Raw genomic sequence first — 20,179 nt, 5'->3', positions numbered from 1 at the left:
CTGACATAATTACTACATCTCTGTATTGGTCTTGTTATCTCATGAAGCAAGTCCTCTTTTTTATTTTTGAGAGTACCTTAGCTATCTTTAGCCCTTCCTACTTTCATATAAATTTTAGAATCGGCTTCTTAAGTTCCATAAAAAGCTGGGGTCTGATTGGTACTACATTTATTCCATAATCAGCTTGGGGAGAATTTTCATTTTAACTATATTGAGTCTTTTGATCTGTGAGTTTAGTATATCTCTCCCTTTAAATATGTCTTCTTTAATACCAGTTAACATTTTATTTTCTTTGAAGATTTACATACCTTTTATTAGATTTATTCCTAGACACATAAGTTTATGCCACTGAAAATGTTATCTTTAAAGCATTTATTTTCTGTTTGTTGCTCAGAAATAGAAATGACCAATATTTAGAAACTGATTTTTGTATCCAACCTTACCAAACTCTATTAGTTCTAATATGTTATCTGCAGACTCTCTTGGAGTTTCATATTACCTTCAAATAATAACAGCTCGTTTCTTACTTTGTAGTCTGTAGACCTGTTATTTCTTTCTCCTATTTATTGAGCTAGCTAGGGCCTTCAGGAAAGCACTGACTCCAAAGGTGATTGAATTTTCGTTTCATATTTTGAAGGTAGAGCCAACAGGATTTGCTGACAGATTGTATTTAGCAAGAGAGTAATCAAGGCTGAGTTCAAGGGGTTTGGCCTGAACAACTGGAAAAACGGCATTGTCATTTACTGCAGGCCAAGCCAGAGGTTTGCTGATTATACAGTGCAGGTAATTAAATGAAGAAAGACAAAAACTGATTGATACTTCTTGGCGATGATCTGTCTAACAGGCTTTAGCCTGGTTTTCCACTTTTGAAATAACTCACTCCAGTAAGCATTTCAACATTTACAAATGCTTACAGTAGGGTTTGACTTGTGGCTTCCTGTTCAGCCACTGCCCTCTACAGGGGGCTTGTCTGAATATGAGCTGTGAACTCTAACTAAAATTCAAGCCAGAAAACATGGGATAATTTTTCCCTCCAGCTTCAGTCTTTCCTGTTTCCACTACACACACACACACACACACACACACACCCCACATATTGTTTTGTGACACACACACACACACACACACACACACACACACACACACACACACACACACACACACACACACACACACACACACACCCCACATATTGTTTTGTGATCCTTCCCCAGATCAGGTAACTACAAGAGAACCTCCCACTCAGGAAACTTGATCCCTGCAATGAACTTCCAGGTAGCTTGTCTGGAAAGATGTTCTAGAAAGTCCAGCAGCATTTCTATGGGGTTAACCTAAGAACAGTGAAGAGACAATGAAGAGGTGACCCCTGCAGATGAAACCCTAGGTCATACAGAGAGACCTCATTGTCCCAGCTGGAAGGCCAATTTGACTAACCTTTATCACGTGTTTCTCAAGTCACTGGTAAAGGCTGAAGTGTCCTTGAACAAAGAACCAAAACTCTTAAGAAGCTGGCACATTTAACATTCCAAAGGACTGTTCAAGCCACAATAACCTTCCTACCCAGTTCCCTGTGGCTCATTCAACACAAATGTAGGGTATCACACTGGGGTAAGGGCGGCCACTCCCCTCTCCTACCCCTCACCTGCCACCCAACCTCAAGAACCTAAGCTCCAGAAGGGCAGGGACATTGTCCTGTAAGCCTCTCTGTCCTTGGTGTGCAAAACGATGCCTGTCATATAAGAGGCATACAATATTTTAAGCACTGACATTTTCAAGGCTTTAAAAAAATTACCTAAAAGAGTTAAATTTACATTTGTCCTAACTGAAAATCAATGTTGTTTAAAATTGATGAGTCAATAAAAATAGCAGTCACTACACGGAGTAAATATCAGAAACGGCAGATGGTGTTAAAAACTTTGCCTCTAAGAAGTGGAACTCTAGTAGGGAGAGGACTGCAGTTTTTAAAATAGAATTTTTACCACTTTCATTTTTGTACGTGCAATTGTCTTGACTTTCTACTTTACGTGTTTAAATTATACACATTCCTAACATCCTAATACAACTATTCATTTTCTTGTATGTCCCGCCTTCTTCATCCATATATTCACACATTCATATTAATATAGTTGTTCGCAATCATAGCTATATATTTTAGTCTTTTTTTTCGCTTAACCTACAGTTCCAGTTATCATAAGCAGTTTTCCGTGTTTCGACCGTCTTCATAATTATGTTAATGGATTCATGATACTCCAATGTTATTGTACCATAATTTAGCTAGATACCTTAACGTGGAACATTCTGGATTGTTTCCACTTTTCCAATGAAAACAGTGCTGCAGTGAAGACTTGCAGACGTAGTCTTGTTCGTTCCGCTGCTTTAAATCATACTGTTGAGTCGTATTTCTGGGGTTCCATATAGGAACCCCGACTCAGACTAGTGATAGAGCGACCAACAAGCTCCAGCAAGACCCAGACCAAGAATTCCGCGCGGCGGGGCGGTGCCTCCTCCCGGGAGGCGTGTCCTGGGCGGGGCCGAGCGCGACCCAGCCCTGCGCTGCGTCACCCACGTCCCGCCCGGCTGAGGCCGGCGCGCCGCGCTCGAGTGGCTGTTTCTCCGCCAACGGGTGGCGAGGGCCCGAGGAGCGCGGACGCCGGGTGCGCCGGCCATGTCTCCCTGGGCGGGGGCCGAACTCTCGGCGCTGAATCCGCTGCGTGCCGTGTGGCTCACGCTGGCCGCGGCCTTCCTGCTGACCCTACTGCTGCAGCTCGTGCCGTCCGGCCTGCTTCCGGGCTGCGCGCTCTTCCAGGACCTGATCCGCTATGGAAAAACCAAGGAAGGGGGGCCGTCGCGACCGGCCGCCTGTCGGGCTTTTGATGTCCCCAAGAGGTAACCGCGCCCGGGCGCGAGTCCTGGCTGCCTAGGCGCGGAGAGCCGGGGGCGCCCCGCTCGAGCAGCCGGCAGGGGGCAGCAGAGGTGGGCGCGGGGCTGGCGGGGCCGGCGCGGACCGGCCCGGGAGGCCCAGGCGGGTTCCTCGACGCGGCGCAACGCCGGCCCGCCCTCCGGCTCTGCCCGCGTCCGCTGCGTGGCGCTGGGGGCTGAATGCCGCGAGTGTCCGTCGACACCGAGGGTGCTGAGCTGCGCGCACCTTCCGGGGTGCAGGAACGTGAACTTCTGGCCGCACGTAGCCTTTCCTTCGGGGTAAATGGCAGCGCTTCCCAATTTAGGCCCGGTCACCAGGCGGTAAATTAAAGTTTCCGAAAATTCTCCTGTTTCCCCTCTCCTGCACTCTAGGGGCTCATAAGCTAACTTGAGGTCGCCGGAACTCACTAAAAATGAAGGCAGGCCCTCCTTTCGCGCCTCTGTGTCCCGTATTTGTTTCCCAACTCTAAACAGTTAGAATGAAGGGTGAGACGCGGGTCACCAACTGGCGCCCACCTCCTTCGATCGCACTGACGCTCCTTACCCGCTCTTGGCAGGTGCCCCTGGAGAAATGTTCCCCAAGATGGCACATTTTAGGCAAGCCTGGTCCCTAAGCCCCATTTGACTTTCAGCAGATTTCATAACTAAGTTCAACGAGAGATTAAATCGTTAGGACTTCAATAGAATTCTTTCAGAAATTGTAAGGCTTGTTATAGTTTCGGTTTTTGTTTGCTTTTCTTTAAATTCAGAACATTACCGGGAAGAGTCAGCCAAACACTGCTAGACGGTAGGAATATAGCAGTGGCTTTTCTTGGAGATACAGCCTAAGTTGGCGTTTAGGAAGGAATCTGGAGAAATGTGATAGGGTTTCTGATGTATTAAAACATCTTGGTTCTCACTTAAACCTCGCATAGGCGGTGCCCCAGGTCTGCAGACAAGAAAGAGTCTAAATAAACTTGGCTTCCCACTTTTGACTGTTGCAGAAATATTCATCAGGTATTAACACTGAGAAGCGAGCACTAGGTCATTCTGAGGAAATGTAACGGGAATGAGGCTCTAGGAAGTAGACGATTCACACACAGTGATTAAACCTCCTATTTCTTAGAAGCTCTTTGTAAGCTAAAGTTTCCGGTCATCCTATTTTTCATCAGGTTTTGAGTGTAGTACTTTTCTATTTCATAGCAGGAACATTCCTAGATTGTCATTTTTTTAGTGTTACAAGGTGAAGAAAAAAATTCTTTTGAGAGTGTGAGTTCTAACAATTTATTTTCTGAATTTTAGAAAAGGTACTACTGTTTCTGGAGTAGAGGGCATATTTCAAATCATTCCCAGCACTTACCTCTTTGGCTCCCATACCCTACCTGTTACTGCTCCGGTCTGTCCTTATATTTGACGGCCAAGAAACAAATTTTGTACCTTTCCCTTACTCTTTACTACAAAATTGGTACTCTTTGGGCTCCTTGTAACTTCTGCTATGTTATGAAATAATTTATGTGTTTTTCTTCTTCCAGAATTCTAGAATGGACCCTTCCATGGTGTTTTGTTTGGTCTTTTTTCTAAATTTAAACTAAAATTCCTTTTCATACTAGAGAAGGTGCAGCAAACCCAGGCCAGTCATGAAAGGCAAAAATGTCTAGATGCTATATTTAAATATTTTTCCTTGTTCAGAATTCAGTAGTACTCTTAAAGGTGAAAATAAGCCTGTAATTTTTACACTTAGAAATAGGCAGCTGTATATCACGTTTCTGCACCCAAGAGCTTAGGTGAATTTGTTTGGGATTATTTTTTCCTAAAGAGGAAAGAATTAAACCTTAATTGAATTCATGGAATGTTGATTCCATTACCCCTGCCTGGTAGTTTTTTTTTTTTTTTAATTAAGGTGATAGTTGCTTTTCTTGTTTTCTTTTGGTTCCTGCAGTTTTGTTTTTTGTGTTTTTTTAATTTTTAAAAATAATTTATTTATTTTATTTATTTATTTTTGGCTGCATTGGATCTTCGTTGCTGCGGGCAGGCTTTCTCTAGTTGTGGCTACTCTTCGTTGAGGTGCGCAGGCTTCTCACTGCGATGGCTTCTCTTGTTGCGGAGCACGGTCTCTAGGCCTGCGGGCTTCAGTAGTTGTCGCTTGCGGGCTCTAGAGCACAGGCTCAGTAGTTGTGGCACATGGGCTTAGTTGCTCCACGGCATGTGGAATCTTCCCGAACCAGGGCTCGAACCCATGTCCCCTGCATTGGCAGGTGGATTCTTAACCACTGTGCCACCAGGGAAGCCCTTCCTGGAGTTTTGATTTCCCAGAAAGTCTGAATAAATACATGACCTCGAACGTGAGTCACAGTGCTCTTGACTTGCATAGTGTATATGGAAGTACTTCTGTTTCTAATATTTCAAAATGTTATAGAAACATTGCAATTGAATTGAGCTGTAGAGACAAAGAGAACCATCCAGACTTTCCCTCCTAGGGTTCAGGAGTCCTAACCTGCAGTCCAGGGGATCTGTGGATAGAATTTGGGGCAAATTGGATTGGAAAAAATTACATCTTTATTTCACTAACCTCTAGCTGAAATTTGGCACTTTAATGGTGAATGTAATCAACAAACCACAGTAGAATTAGCAATTCCTGCAATTTTGTGACAAGTTTTTTAATGTTATATTAAAAATATTGAGGAGACCTCAAAACATTATTTTCACTATAAGAATACTGTATTATCCTCCACTATATCTTGTTATTTAATACATTAATTAAGAAGCACATATATTACAAATGTTTCTTAGTGGTTGTGTTACCTATATTTCAGCATAATTGGTTTCGTTTATCCCTATGTCTTTTAGGCATGTAGCCTTCACCAGACTGCCAAAGGAGTGCATGATGGAAGAAAAATGTCAGGAATCCCTGCTCTAGACTGTAAACTCCATATGTTTACATTTGTCTTGTTTGTTACCATATCTCGGGCTCAATGCCTGATGATAATAAGGTCCTCGATCAATGTTTTGAATGAATCAAAAAAAAGAAAAGGTTTTAGCTTTAATTGGTTTGTTGATTAACTTGACTGCTTTCTCAGAGTAACTTTGGATGTGGTACCTTCTCTTTCATTCATTTATTTAACCATTGTTTATAGAGTACTTACTATTGCCAGGAGCTATTCTAGGTTCCTTGGAGCCTTTGTTTTTGTAAAATGGTAAATATGTAAACAAATCTTGTAAAACAAGCAAAATAATTTCAGATGGTAATAAGTGCTTCAGAGGAAATCCAGCCTGGTTACTTGATCATGAGCAAGATGGGGTTGCCGATGACAGCACTAGAAAGGATGATCAGAAAGGGGCAGGGCAGAAGATGAGTTTATTTTGGGAGGCCAGGACAGACAGCAGGCCTTACAGACCATAGTGGAGATTAGATTTTATTCTGAGTGTGTGGAAAGCAGCTTTAGGATGGGGAAGGGGGCATGGCATTATGTGATTTATGTTTGAGAGGATGACTAGCCATTGTGTGGAGAAGACTGGGTAAGAGGCCGTTAAGGGTGCTCCAGGCAAGAGGTGGTGGTATGGACTGGAGTGTTAGCATAATAGCACCTGTTCCTCATACAGGTGGTTATGACGTTAAAGCACGTGGCACAGGGCCAGGCACCTCGTCAGAACTCAGGAACCATTAGTTTCCTTCCTTAATTAAACCTATGACTCCCCTAACTGGTCCTGGGATCAGTTCTTGCAATCAGCAAGTAGTGTTAGATCAGATATCTCCTGTCCCAGAACCATCTAGTGGCTTCCAGCTCACTCCCAGGAAGAGCCCAAGACCCTGTACAGTCTTGTCCCCACCACCTCACTGAGATCCTATCGTTTGCCCCTCGTGTGGCTCCAATCCAGTTTTCTGGGTCTCTCTGCTTGTTTTCTGTCCCCTCAGGGCCTTCGCCCTGTAGAGGCCTTTCCTCTACCTGGAAAGCTCTTCCCCCAAATAGCCAGATGGTTTATGCCCTCACTTCCTATAATTCTGCTCAGGTATAACCTTCTCAACGAGGCCTGCCCTACCCACCCTGTTTAAAAGTATAATACTACCATCCCCAGGACTTCTTCGTCTCTTCCCAGCTTTAGTTTTCTTGTTAGCAATTATCACCTACTGACATGGTGTAAATTTTACTTCTGTGTGTAACTGTGAGTATAAGCTCCATGAGGGCAGGAACTGTTGTCTTTTGTGTTCATTGCTGTATCCCCAGAGCCTAGAGCAGTCCCTGGCTTATACTAAGCACCAAAATGTTTGTTAAGTCAGAGGAGTGCTTGCTCGGTGCCCAGCCCTGAGCTACCATAAGGGTCCCCATATCCCTGCTCCCAGGGGTTCACTTCAGTTAAGCAAAGTGCCAAGGGGGGAAAAGAGGGAGAGCGTCTAGAAGAGAAGGAAGGAGAGTTTTCAGATCTGCTTTTGAGGCTAGAGCTGGGTCTTTTCAAAAAACAGATGTAACCACGAATTAAGAGTAGGACACGTTTCCTGTAGCAGGAAATAAGGCAAGCAAAACAAGAGATAGAATGTGCAAAATGTAGGAATAAGGAAAACAATCTGCCTGTGAATCAAAACCCCATGGCACAAGTAGGGCACAGCAAAATGTGGCTTAGCATCTTATATCAAACATTCTTGAGTAATTTGGTTGACTTATGGTTTGGTATAAATTGGTACATGTAACATAGGGCTGGAAAAGCAGGTTCCGGCAAGTCTAGATCACATGAATAGGAGCACAGCCATGTGATTTTAACTTCAGAGTCATCAGGGCTGAGTGTGGAGCCAACACTGCCACTTACTGCATGACCTTGGATAAGTAACTTAACCTTCTGAGCCTTAGTTTTCTCAGCTGCCACATGTAAATATAATGCAAACTTGACAGGATTGTTGGGAAGATGAAATGAAATACTCTTTAACTGGTCTCCCCACAGCTGGACGATTCTCTTTCCTTACCAGGGGGATTTTTTTTAACTTAAAAAAGACCAAAATGAATGAACAATGCTCTCTCTCTTTTTTTTCTTTTGATTGTGATATAATATACATGACATACCATTTTCCACTTTAACCCTTTTTGCGTGTACAGCTCATTGGCTTTAAGTACATTCACATTGTTGTGCAGCCATCACCACTGTCATCATCTCCAGAACTTTTCCATCAGCCAGAAGGATTTTTAAAACATAAAGTATTACTTCAGGTTGCTGTGTTCAGATGCCTTCCCATCCCACTTAAAAGCCAGTGTCCTGGGCTTCCCTGGTGGCACAGTGGTTGAGAGTCCGCCTGCTGATGCAGGGGACACGGTCCGGGAAGATCCCACATGCCTCAGAGCAGCTGGGCCCGTGGACCATAGCCGCTGAGGCTGCGCGTCCGGAGCCTGTGCTCCGCAACGGGAGAGGCCACAACAGTGAGAGGCCTGCGTACTGGAAAAAAAAAAAAAAAAAAAAAAAAGCCAGTGTCCTTACAGGGCCCTGTAGGGTCTGCCCTTGCTTTTCATGCCCTAGCACCCTCCACACATGTGTCCTTTGTTGTGCCTCAGGGCCTTCGTGGTGGTTGTTTCCTCTCCCTAGAACATTATTTGCTCAGAAATTCACAAAGGTTATTCATTCTAGCCAAGTGTCACTTCCAGAGAGGCCATCCTTGACCACTCACCCAGAATGGCCTCCCCTCTGCACCGTCTCTGTTCCCTCACCCAGCACTGGGCTAGATGTCTACAGGTTCATTTGCTGACTGTCTGCCGAAAGATAAACTTCATCACGGCAGCCACCTGCTCAGTTTGCTCCCTGCTGCGTCTCCAGCTCCAAGAACATCACCTAGCATGTTCTAAGTGCTCAGTAAATTGTTTTGAAAACATGAAGTAGGTAAAGCGGCTGAAAGTTGCTCCTCAGAAGCTGGCCCCTCCCCTTTCCATGGGAGCCTGCAGAGCACCTTGCAGCTGCCATTCTGCTCTGCTGGCTCAGACCAGACCTGGGCTCAGTTCTAGGAAGTGTGTCTTACGGAAGACCCTGGGAGGCAACCAAAGGCCAGGGGCCCAGGGGTGGGGACGAGGGGGTGGACTTGACACTCATGCATGAACTTTGCAGGAAACTAAGCTCTTGAGCCTAGAGAAGATCTGAATCCAGAATAACAGGACATCTCAGAGAGGACAGATCTGGTGATAGAATTTGTAACAGTAGTGGGGAGAATAAGTGGGTTGCTATGGAATGGTCAGCTTAGATCAGTGTTTGTCAGACGGGTTGTGGGCATAGTCTGGGGGACTGTGAGGTCTGGTACATACAAGCATACTCTGAATCAACTGGAAGAGGAGTCCCTGAATCTATGTGTAATCCTATTGACTCCAGGCTGTCTTACTGCATCACAGATAAATGAGACAAGAAGGAGGGCTTAATATAGATGTGATGCATTGAAGACCAGGGAAGGCCAGGTGACCTCCAGGCACCCTGCAGTGTCAGAAAGATTTTGCATTGATTTGATTAGAGAAAAATAGTAGAGGTATAGGTAAAGAGACCTCAAAAAAGCATGTTAGGCCCTGGTGCCATATTAGGTGATTCCTTTGCAGCAAACCAGCATAATCTTTCATGTTAAATTGACATTGCTAATTACTAATTTCAACTTTTATTGGTTTTGTGGTTTTATTTATTTCATTCGTTACTGTCATGATTGCAAAATATGTATTGTATTTGTATGAGAGCGGTACCCATCAGGAGTTGATAGCTAGTTTTATGAGTTAATATTTGTCATGTTATTATAAAAGTAATTTAGATCAACACAATTTAAGAAAACACTGAATCAGAAGACCTTTAAGGTTTCTTGCAACCCTGAGAACCTGTGATTGTGCAAATCTTGTGTAACAGTTGTACGGCTATTGCAGCAATATCACTCGAGATTTAGAAATCTTCCACAGATTTGGCTAGTGTTAGCACAATCTAGGCTGTCTCTGCCAGGCCCTGGGGCCCCTATTTTTGAGTTTGAGCCCAATCCTGTTACCTGAAGATAAGAGAGAGCTAATTAACCCTACATCTAAGTTTAACAAGGTCATTCATGTTCTTGTTGACTTTAGGAAGCCTCTTTTTCTTATTAGTTAACCAGTCCCATCATTTGAAAGGAAATTTCAAAAATCTGAACATCTGTAGGATTCAGGTTCTATTAAAAAAGCAAAGCTATACTTGCGGAATGGAGGAAAGAGGATAGGGAAACTAAAAATAGTCTTCCTGTATAAAGGCTTAAAGTGGATCCACTCTGATTATTACCTAACTTGTTTTCCCTCCGCAGGTATTTTTCTCACTTCTATATCATCTCAGTGCTGTGGAATGGCTTCCTGCTTTGGAGCCTTACTCAGTCTCTGTTTGTGGGAGCACCTTTTCCAAACTGGCTTCATCATTTACTCAGAATTCTTGGGGCTGCGCAATTCCGAGGTAACAACTCCTCTGGCTAATACCAACCGTTGTATCCTGTTCCTGTCTCTCCTGCCTGCAGGGAGGTGTTCTCGGTATTTCATAGCCACTCTCAGCTTCTTGGCAGGGCTGGGAAGTGAAGGGTGGGGCAGAAAGGGTTCCGCGTGGATCACAGCCAGATGGCCAAGGGGAAGGCCCCAAGTCCTTCACTGAGATCATGGCAGAGCTGAGAGTCAGCTCTTCATCCCTGATCTCCCAGCAAGTGCTGTGCTGAACAGGACTGGCTGTTCTCCCTCTGATATTTTTAGTACTTTAGGATCCCTCAGGTTTGCCTTGAAACATTTATCATATATATAGTTCCAACCACAATCATGCCTCTGGACTCCAGAAATTTGATAGAAAATTACTTTTTGATCACAGGTTAAAAATGTTTGTTATGCTGTGAGGCTTTGGTTGTATAAAAAAAATTGACTGTAAATAGTTGTTGATCAGATAATTACAAAATAGCATTTAAATTTGCCTCACTGTGCCTTGAATAAAGGATACACAGAGCAATTTAAAAGGTAAGGAATTGAAGGTGAAAACCATAAAGTGGCCTCAATTAATATCAGGCATCAGGAGAGGGGCAGAATTAGAAACAAATTGTTCTGGTGCTATCTCTGTCCTTTGTTCCAGCAGCCAAACCGCTGGCTTCCTAGGAACAGTCCTTTTCTGTATAACCAGAGGAACTTGTTGCAAAAGATGACGGAAAGAAAAAGCTATGCAGATCCTACTTGGGAGGGGAAGATACCTCGGTGAATCCCACTTCACCCATTAAAACTTTACCTCTTCATTTGCTTACTGGGGGGCTGGCTGGGTTCTGATATTTGAAGGGTGGTTGTGAGGAGTTGTATTTGGTTGTTTGTTTTATCCTATTCCTGAAGAGTTAGAACTAGGTTTCACTATATTTAAATGAGAAAAGCAGGCAAAGCCAATCTGTGTGATAGAAGTCTCCATAGAGCGTACCCGTGGGAGGGTGCGGGGACGGGCAGTGCCTGGAGGGGAGCACGAGGTGCTGGTTGTGTTCTGTTTCTTGATGTAGGGGCTGGTCGTATGGGTGGGATGGGCTGGTGTACTTTGCAAAAATTCATTAGGCTGTGTCCTTATTGTATTTTTATGATGTGTGTGATAACATTTTTAAAAAACATCTAGATTTTATGTCATTTTAAAAACCAGAATTTCTTCTGACTTCTCTTGAGGCAGAGGGCTGAGAGGCAGATAGGAAGATAGATCTCAAGTCTCACAGTCCCCCAAAAGTATAATTTCTTTTTTTTTTTTAATACAGAAAGAAATGCATAACTCTTCCTGTCTCTGTTCCCATCCCCCTTTCTGCTTCTGTATATGCCTGTGTCTCTTCTCCCCACTGACCTCAGGGATCCCACCAGGAGTCCTTGCTCAGAGGTCATCCAGGAACTCTTCCTGACTATCTTCAGATGGGGATTAGTGCCAGGGACCAGAGACCATGGAGTTTGGGTTCTGAGAGCATGGATCCCTTCACAGCCATGTAACCCAGAAGGCTTTCACATCACAGCGTAGAGTCAGGAGACCCGAGTCTGTCTCAGCTCTGTCACCAGCTTACTGTGTAACCTTGAGCCAAATGCCTTGACTTCACTTGGCTCACTCCCTCATTGCCAAACAAAGGAGGTGTTAGGCTGGATGATATCTAGGGCCCCTTCCAAGCTCTGATCTTGTTTAATACCCTGTTTAACAGTAGGGGAAATCATAACTTTGGATTAGTCCTGGAGAGAGAGATGCTGAGTGTGTTCCATTCTGAATTGTAGGGGGTGAGCTCGTGCTGTCTGCGTTCTTAGTGCTAGTGTTTCTGTGGCTACACAGCCTACGAAGACTCTTCGAGTGCTTCTATGTCAGTGTCTTCTCCAATGCCATGATTCACGTCGTGCAGTACTGTTTTGGACTTGTCTACTATGTCCTTGTTGGCCTAACTGTGTTGAGCCAAGTGCCAATGGACGGCAGGAATGGTGAGTGGTTGCTGGGGTCTGTCAGCTGAGTCACTGGGTATATGAGGGACTCCGGGTGAAGCATTCCACCAAGCATTATGGAAGTTAGAAAGTAGGAGTTCACTTCGCATTTGAGGAGTTTGGGCTCTAATTGTAGCTTTAAAAAGTCAGCATGCCCAAGGGTGCCTAGCAGATGCACATCACAACCATAACTGCTAAAACCTGAGAGACACCAATGTAAGCAGCAATGCCTTCAGTAAAGAGAATAAAGTGCAAAGTCTTCAGGAGGCCTGGTTTAGGGATGAAGAAGTGGGATGTGGGGTTTCCATCAGTGGGATTGAAGTCAGTGAACTTCTGTGGAGTTAGTCTGGAAAGGAAGAGGCAGTGTGGTCAAGAGTAGAACAGAAAGCAGGGGAACACACTGGAACAGGAGAAAGGGTCAGCAAGCCAAGCTGCCTCACCAAAGCCTCATCATCCAGGGGTGGAGGGGTGAGGGATGAGGGTGGGGAAGGGAAAGTTGTTGTGCAGGGTGAAATCATGGAATACCAGAGGAGGAAAGGGTGGCCTGAGCTCATGGTGAATAGTTGGGATTTGAAGAGGAGGTAGGGAGCCATTTTGTTGCCATCTCGTTCTTGTGATTGTTCCCGTTGTAACAAAGCTTATTTCAAGTGAGGCAGCCTGAGCGGAGAGGACAAAAGAGCACTGTGGTAAATCAAAATTGTGCCTTAACACTTCTGAGCTCTCACTAGCCAGGAAGAGGGAAGCAAAATCATGACCTTGTTTATGAGGAGGAAATGAAATGTGATTTGGGGGATGGGGGAGAGGGAGGATTGGATATCTGACATATCTGACCATGGTTTTTGTAAACACAGTGCATGCTTATCATAAAGAATTCAAGTCATTTTGGGTGATGGAAATGAGTTTTCTAGTGCTGAGCTTAACTTCATCTCGCATCCTTGGTATCCGTCAACCCACACGCTCTAGGGTAGGTCCTTCACAGCTGTTTTCTCTAAGCCCAAGTCTCCCTGTTTCCTAAAGCTGCCCTATCCCTCCTTGTAAATTGAGCCCATGGTCTGGATATTTCCAGTACTCAGTGAATGAGCTCTCTCCTCAGGTTTGATTTCAGTGTCAAGTGCCCCTTGATTGGCCTCTCTCTCTGTTGCTGTAGGACAGCCCGTGGCCTCCATGGCGCAAGGAACGATTTTAAAGTATGACTTATTGACGCTCTTTCTCAATTCCTGAGTTGTTTATTGGCTCCAGCCACTCAGTTAGCATCTCTCCATCTAATTTCTCTGAACGTAAGTCAGTTTTTCCTCCCTGAGCTTTTGGCTGTGGCATCCTTGTGCCTCCCATGTCATGGTTTGAGCCGTCATTCCTGGAGAACAGTCCGAGGTTTTTACCCAAAGGAGCTTTCCAAAGCACTTTGGTAACCCACTAGTTTGCAGTCTGTTAGCATTACATATCTCTCCTGGAGTTTCCTCTGCTGGCTGGACCCCAACTTCCACCTTCCTTCCTGTATGAGAAGTCAAGGAAAGGCTGCTGAGACACCCACAAAATAGCTTGTAGACACTCCTTTCTGAAGTTTTCTGAAACTTGTGTTTCACTTACCTGTCCTTCAAGAGATCATCTGGGACAGTATGGGGAGGACTGGTTTCAGGAATTCATTGGAAGAGAACACTGGGGCATTTGCCAGCTGCAGAGTCTGATAGAAATGACAGGGGCTTGGGCGTCAGATGGGCCTGAGTCTGAATTCTGGCTTATTAACATCTCAGAGCCTCAGAACCTTCATCTGGAATTAGGGACATATACTGATTTCAGAGGGTTCTTGTGAAAGTGGAAAGAAAGTGTATCTGTAAACTACCCATATCTTCACATCTCCTTGCCTTCAGAGTCTAGAGGGTCCACCCCCAGTCACTCTCCATTACATTGTTCTGTTGTTTTTTCTTCAGAGTACCATCTGTACCTTAAATTATCTTGGTCATTGATTTTTTTACTTGTTTCATCTCTTGCTACTAGAGTGTGAGTTCATGAGGACTGGGACCTCACCTGACTTACCCACTGCTTTATCCCTTGTGAGAGATGCCACACTCAGTAGACACTCAATAAGGAACGAATGAATAAATGAATAACTAAATACTACACAGATTAGACTCTCAGTAAATAGCCTTCCTCCTGCCTCCCCTTTCCTGTATCAAAACTTCCTCTTAAAATTTTTTTTTCTCTCATAGGTAATTTCTCTGCCTTTAGAGTAGGTGACTTGGCTGTAACATGAACTCTCAGACACTTGCTTCAACTTTTAATCCTGTGGTGACTTGCTCTTATAGCCCTCTGATTTAAAACTATTTTTCATATTCTGCTTATTTTTAACTTATAAAAATATAACTATTTAGTTAAATGGCTAAACTTAGTCAACATTAAGAGACTATGGTAGATTGTTTAGAGAAAGCAAGTTTTTAAAAGAAATTAACACAATTAGATTTTGGTGGACTGTCATTAGTCATTAGCTGTCATCAGCTGAGTCCTGCCTCCAGGTACCCATATGGAATAGCTTGACCCTTGGTTCTCCTACCTGAATCAACTTTGTAGGGGCTCCCTCTTGGCTGCAGAGCCTCCGGCTCTTCCCCGTTGTCAATGGACAGCTTTGTTTTTTCAGTCAAATCCCTGACTAGCCTCACTGCTTCCTGCTGAACATAGGGAAGTCCTTAATTTGTTTTTCTAATGCCAGTCCTTAGAAAACCTGCATTCTTCACGTCTTCTTGGTAGCTGGAGAAGAAAGAAGATGAAACTTTTGAGTGTTTCTACTCCTGAAACGAAATCTCTCTGACTAGATTCTCTCTAATCAGAAAGGGATACTGTTTTGGTCTTTATCTTGCAGTTTCCATTTCTCCTCTTTTTGAGAAGTTCCACTGTTAGCCTTTACTTCCAGTGATTTTCTTCACTGGCCAGAGCCAGTCAAGTCAGCGTTAAAGGTTTCCTTAGAAATGGCTTGGGATGAGATCCTTTAGGAAGTGTTTTTCTGACGGACTGTAAGAAAGAGGACATAAAACCAGGCTTAGAAATAAAAATGCTAAGTAGTCTCACCACACAAGAGTGCATCACAAGAGTGGGAGACAGAGCTGACCCCTGTGCTTGAAGCACTTGAAGAAGGAGCAAGAGAATGTGTTGATATGGAATTCTCTGCCAGGGGCCCCTGAAGCTGCCCCTGGCTGAGGAGCACACCTCCCTCATCCACAGGGATGCTGTTCTCCCCTCTGTACTTGGGAAATTATAACAGGATGATTTTCCAGTCGTGAAGAACAGAATAAGTAGGTAATGGTGTTCTACTGATTATATGATTTTTTTAATGCTCTGAGCCTCTGAAATTTTGCAGAGTTGGCTAATAAGATAATTCTTATTTCTGTAGTCTACGTGATAGGGAAAAATCTCTTGATGCAAGCTCGGTGGTTCCATATCCTCGGAATGATGATGTTCATCTGGTCATCTGTCCATCAGTATAAGTGTCATGTCATTCTCGGAAATCTCAGGAAAAATAAAGCAGGTGAGATATCTTTTAGAACCACTGCATGTGGATTTTAGCCCTCAGAAGTTAGGTGTACATATTACTTCTCTCTTTTCTTTCCTGCCCTAATTAGTTGACTAATCTATCAAATGCTCTTTTTTTTTTTTTCTTGCGGTACGCGGGCCTCTCCCATTGCGGAGCACAGGCTCCGCGCAGGCTCAGCGGCCATGGCTCACGGGCCCGGCCGCTCCGCGGCATGTGGGATCTTCCCGGACCGGGGCATGAACCCGCGTCCCCTGCATCGGCAGGCGGACTCTCAACCATTGCACTACCAGGGAAGCCCTCCAATGCTCATTTTTGACAAGACTCTCTGGGTCTTGATCTTCCCATCTGTAAAATGAGAGCATTTTACTGAAAGACCTCCCTGACACCATCTAGCCCTGACATTCTGCAACTCTATTCTGTGTCCACATTTTGGGGCCTACACTGCATATATGTGTCTAACCAGCATGTGAGCCCTAGTATTACTGTGCCAAGTTAGTATCATTCCAGCTAAAGCAAAAAAACCTTGACTCTTTAGTTAACTTGTGTTGACTTATCACAGTTACAGTTTTTATTAGACTTTTTGAAATATTAAAAATGGAATAGTACTATTCAGCGTTTATCAAGTGCTTATTTTGTGCTGGCCCTGTTCTGAGTGCTTTATATGTAACTCCACAGAACTCGCTTTAGGCGGGTACAGTCTTATCCTCATTTTATAGATGAGGAAAGAGAGGCACAGAGAGGTTAAGCAACTTATCTAAAGTTACACAGCTTGTAAGTGGCAGAGCTAGGATTTGAACTCATGCAGTCTGACTCTGGTGTCTGAGTTCTTAATAGCTTGGAGGATTGTTGGAGAAATGTATTTACAGTTGTTAGTACAACCTCAGCATGTGACTTTTTAATATGTAGTAGAATGACAATGGAGGTGTGACAGGATGGTGGTTTGTACAGGTCTGTGACACCTTTTTCTAAATGAGTTTTATAAATTATTTGGAGGGTGAAGTGGTAAAACTTCGTTTTGGCAACTTCAAATGTTCAGGGTATCTTCTTTTTCCATTTCAGGAGTGGTCATTCACTGTAACCACCGAATCCCTTTTGGAGACTGGTTTGAATACGTTTCTTCCCCTAACTACCTGGCAGAGCTGATGATCTACATTTCCATGGCTGTCACCTTTGGTTTCCACAACTTAACTTGGTGGCTCGTGGTAACATATGTCTTCTTCAGCCAGGCCCTGTCAGCTTTCCTCAGCCACAAATTCTACAAAAGCAAATTCGTCTCCTACCCGAAGCACAGGAAAGCTTTCCTACCATTTCTGTTTTAAGATAATCTCAGTTATAAGGAAGGCACACCAGGTGACAGTTCCAATTCCCAAGGACAACAAAGTCTAGAGACCAAAGTACAATTTCTGTAGAACTGTTTAAAACTCTCTGGTCCATTTCTGTTACCAGAAGTCTTCAGTGCATGAGCAAAGCAATACCACTCAAGAAAATGAGTCTTGGGACTTCCTTGGCAGTCCAATGGTTAAGGCTCCGCACTTCCACTGCAGAGGGCATGGGTTCGATCCCTGGTTGGGGAACTAAGATCTCACTTGCTGCTCAGCGTGGCAAAATAAATAAAATTTTTTTAAACAATGGAAGAAATTGAGTCTTCAGAGAAGAAATACTTCTGGCAGACCTGGGAGTGCTATGTCTGCTTTCTAAGACGCTTTATAAAAGCAACCAAATGCTAAAAAGTAGATGAGACTTTTCCAAGCTGCTTCAAAAACAGACTAATCAAGAATATACAAACAGCTTCAAACAAACACACACACAGTGGAGGAGATAAGGTCATCTGTGGCTTTGTTTTTGCTACAGACAAATTAACTAGACTACACAATAAGCAATATAGCAGATGCTCAGTAACTGCTTGTTGCATATCAGTCAAAGCTGAATAGCCTTTGAAAATAACAACAATGTATAATTTCACACCAATGGATTCTGGGAAAAGTGAGTTGATTGAAGTTAGCTTATACTTATTACCACAAAGATTTCCAGCTATGTAACCATCAATAGTCATTTCCCCCTCAAATCATAGCCTAACAAAGTTTGAAACCTCTTTTATTTAATATTTTTTTGACATCCCTTTCTAGGGAGTACCTTAAAAGTGTAAGCATCTGAAATAAAATATTTTTATATTTATGAATAAAAAGCCCTCATGAGTGGAACTGACTTGCTCCCGGTATTGGATAGTGCTGTAGCCTCATTCATATGTAGTTATTCAAATTGGATTAATGTCTGCCTGAGTGTATTTTAACTAATAGAATGAATCTGAAGATATTTAAAAATGAAATTTGCACTTAAGATAGCTTATGTTAAAGAAAATATCCATGATTAAATCAAGTGGATATAACTGCATGGTGTGAAAGTAGAAAATAATACTATAGCCTGAGCAACGCAGTAAAAAACTGCACATTCGTGCAGCATAAGATTTACTGGCTTACTGGCTGAGGTATTAACTTTATTTCTTTTATACAGATATCTTCTTATAGTCTACTAGGTACTAAAGTTTTGCACTAAGATGTGCCATGCTATGGGGGAAAGCACCTCATTATTAACCAGACATGCATGGAAGGCACAGTCTAAGAATATCCTCCCAACCTGCATCTCTGGAGTAGTAAACCGAGGCTGGTAAACAGATTCTTTTTAACCCAACTTTCAATATATGTACATCAGCACATTTTCTAAAGTGCTTAGATTTCTGAAGTAACATTTTCTCCCCAATAATCAAATACCATTTCCATCAGCTATTCCATCTAATAAATGACATAGTCATTTCATTTATCATTTAGATTTGCCATCCTCAGGACCGGGACTCAGGAACAAAACCTTCTACACCAGAAATGTAAAGCATATTGCATTTTGGCCTTAATTGCCACACAAATGGCATAAATAATTTTAGAATATTATTTGGGCAGAAAAATGTATTTTGCTTTAGCATACGGTTTTATACTAGGTTAGACTAGGAATTTGTCTGCTGTTCTGGAATTTCATTGTACTTTTAAGTAAAATAATGAGCATTCCCTGTGAAGAAGCCTGTCGGGCCCTGAGAGAGGGTTCCCAGTCAGCTCTGTGCTCCCCATGTTCTTGCCATCCTTCTCATGCTTCTCCTGTCTTCTACTCTCCCTCCCCCTTCCTTGCCCAAACATTGCATTTCTAGGTGAAGACAGAAAAGGAAGTAGTGATGTCCTCAAAGAGGCTCCGAACAAAGTTGTGTGGTCTTTGGCGAAAGCTCAGCCGTGGAGAATAATTGAGAATTGTGCTTGCAAGATCACAGTCAACGTTGCTATTTGTGCTGGTAAAAATAGTCCATGTGCCTAAAGGGAGAACACCAGAGAGAGTCTGCAGATTCTTCACATGGATAATCCAGAAATAGCTTGGGGCTGGAGATTCTTGATTTTCCTATTGGCTTAGTTGAATAGCTTTACTCTTTTATTCTCTGTTACTATTAAGTTCGGGAAAATGTTACTGAACTACCTCATGACAGCATTCCCTGGATTAGCTACTGAATAGAAAAGTGTACTGAAAATAACCTTTGTTTTTAAGTCTCCAAGTTGTAGCTCATCCTCTATACTAACATTTGCTTTCAGTAGCATGGATTATTTTGTCTCCACAAAGCTTTGTTCTGTATTGTGTTTTTAATTCAATGAGTGGTTATTGCTAGAATTCCTATCCCAAAAAAAAGCCTTTGCCGGTACTTTTATATGAAGCTTAATGGGTAGTTTAAGGAGACTGTAAACATTTGCATAACTGAAGTTACCTGAAAATTCAAAGACCATTGATAAGTAACATATCTCAAAATGAACTGTTGTATTAAAGGTCTTAAAATAGTAAATGAGCAAGTAGAAATTTTTTACACCTATCTAAGCAATTTCTGCCCACTCGCTTACATTGCTTATCAGAAAAAAAAAATATTCAGCGGATTTTTATCAGTGTCTTACATTAGTCTAAGATTTTTCTGATAAATGGACAAGAAACAGTGGAGGTGGCAGTGATCCCTAAGTAATTCACGTGATGCATACTTCATCCTTTTTCTCAAATACCAATGATCTAGAAAGCCATGTATTGGTTTGGGGGAAACAGAGAGCTACTCTATGCACATAATATCAGGTCTCTTCCTTCAAAAAGACTGAACACTTGAAATGCTTAGAGGACAAAAGAACACAAGAGATTTCTCTACAGAAAGACATATCTGCCTCCTGAGCCTAGCCCTCTGGGTAAAAGCCTCATAGCACATGTGCATTTTTTGTCAGGGCTCCTTGGTCTACATAGCGTCTTTCTGTGAATTAGGTAAGTCGTTACTCTAGAACATCCCCAC

The 20,179-nt window shown here is 43.1% G+C and overlaps 1 protein-coding gene across 1 annotated transcript; it reads left to right on the top strand.

Annotated features, from left to right (window-relative positions):
• Positions 1-2,603: 2,603 nt before the first annotated feature.
• SRD5A3 (steroid 5 alpha-reductase 3) lies at positions 2,604-19,696 on the top strand. The gene is made up of 5 exons (XM_082653136.1): positions 2,604-2,886; positions 10,166-10,308; positions 12,108-12,305; positions 15,688-15,822; positions 16,888-19,696. The coding sequence occupies exons 1-5, from the start codon at positions 2,666-2,668 to the stop codon at positions 17,145-17,147; spliced, it is 957 nt and encodes a 318-aa protein (XP_082509262.1). The 5' UTR covers positions 2,604-2,665; the 3' UTR covers positions 17,148-19,696.
• Positions 19,697-20,179: the final 483 nt, after the last annotated feature.

This window comes from Grampus griseus (assembly GCF_964374135.1).
Source record: "Grampus griseus genome assembly, chromosome: 4".
Lineage (NCBI taxonomy): Eukaryota > Metazoa > Chordata > Mammalia > Artiodactyla > Delphinidae > Grampus > Grampus griseus.
The sequence above is the reverse complement of the archived record's forward strand: the minus strand, read 5'-3'. Positions and strand labels throughout refer to the sequence as shown.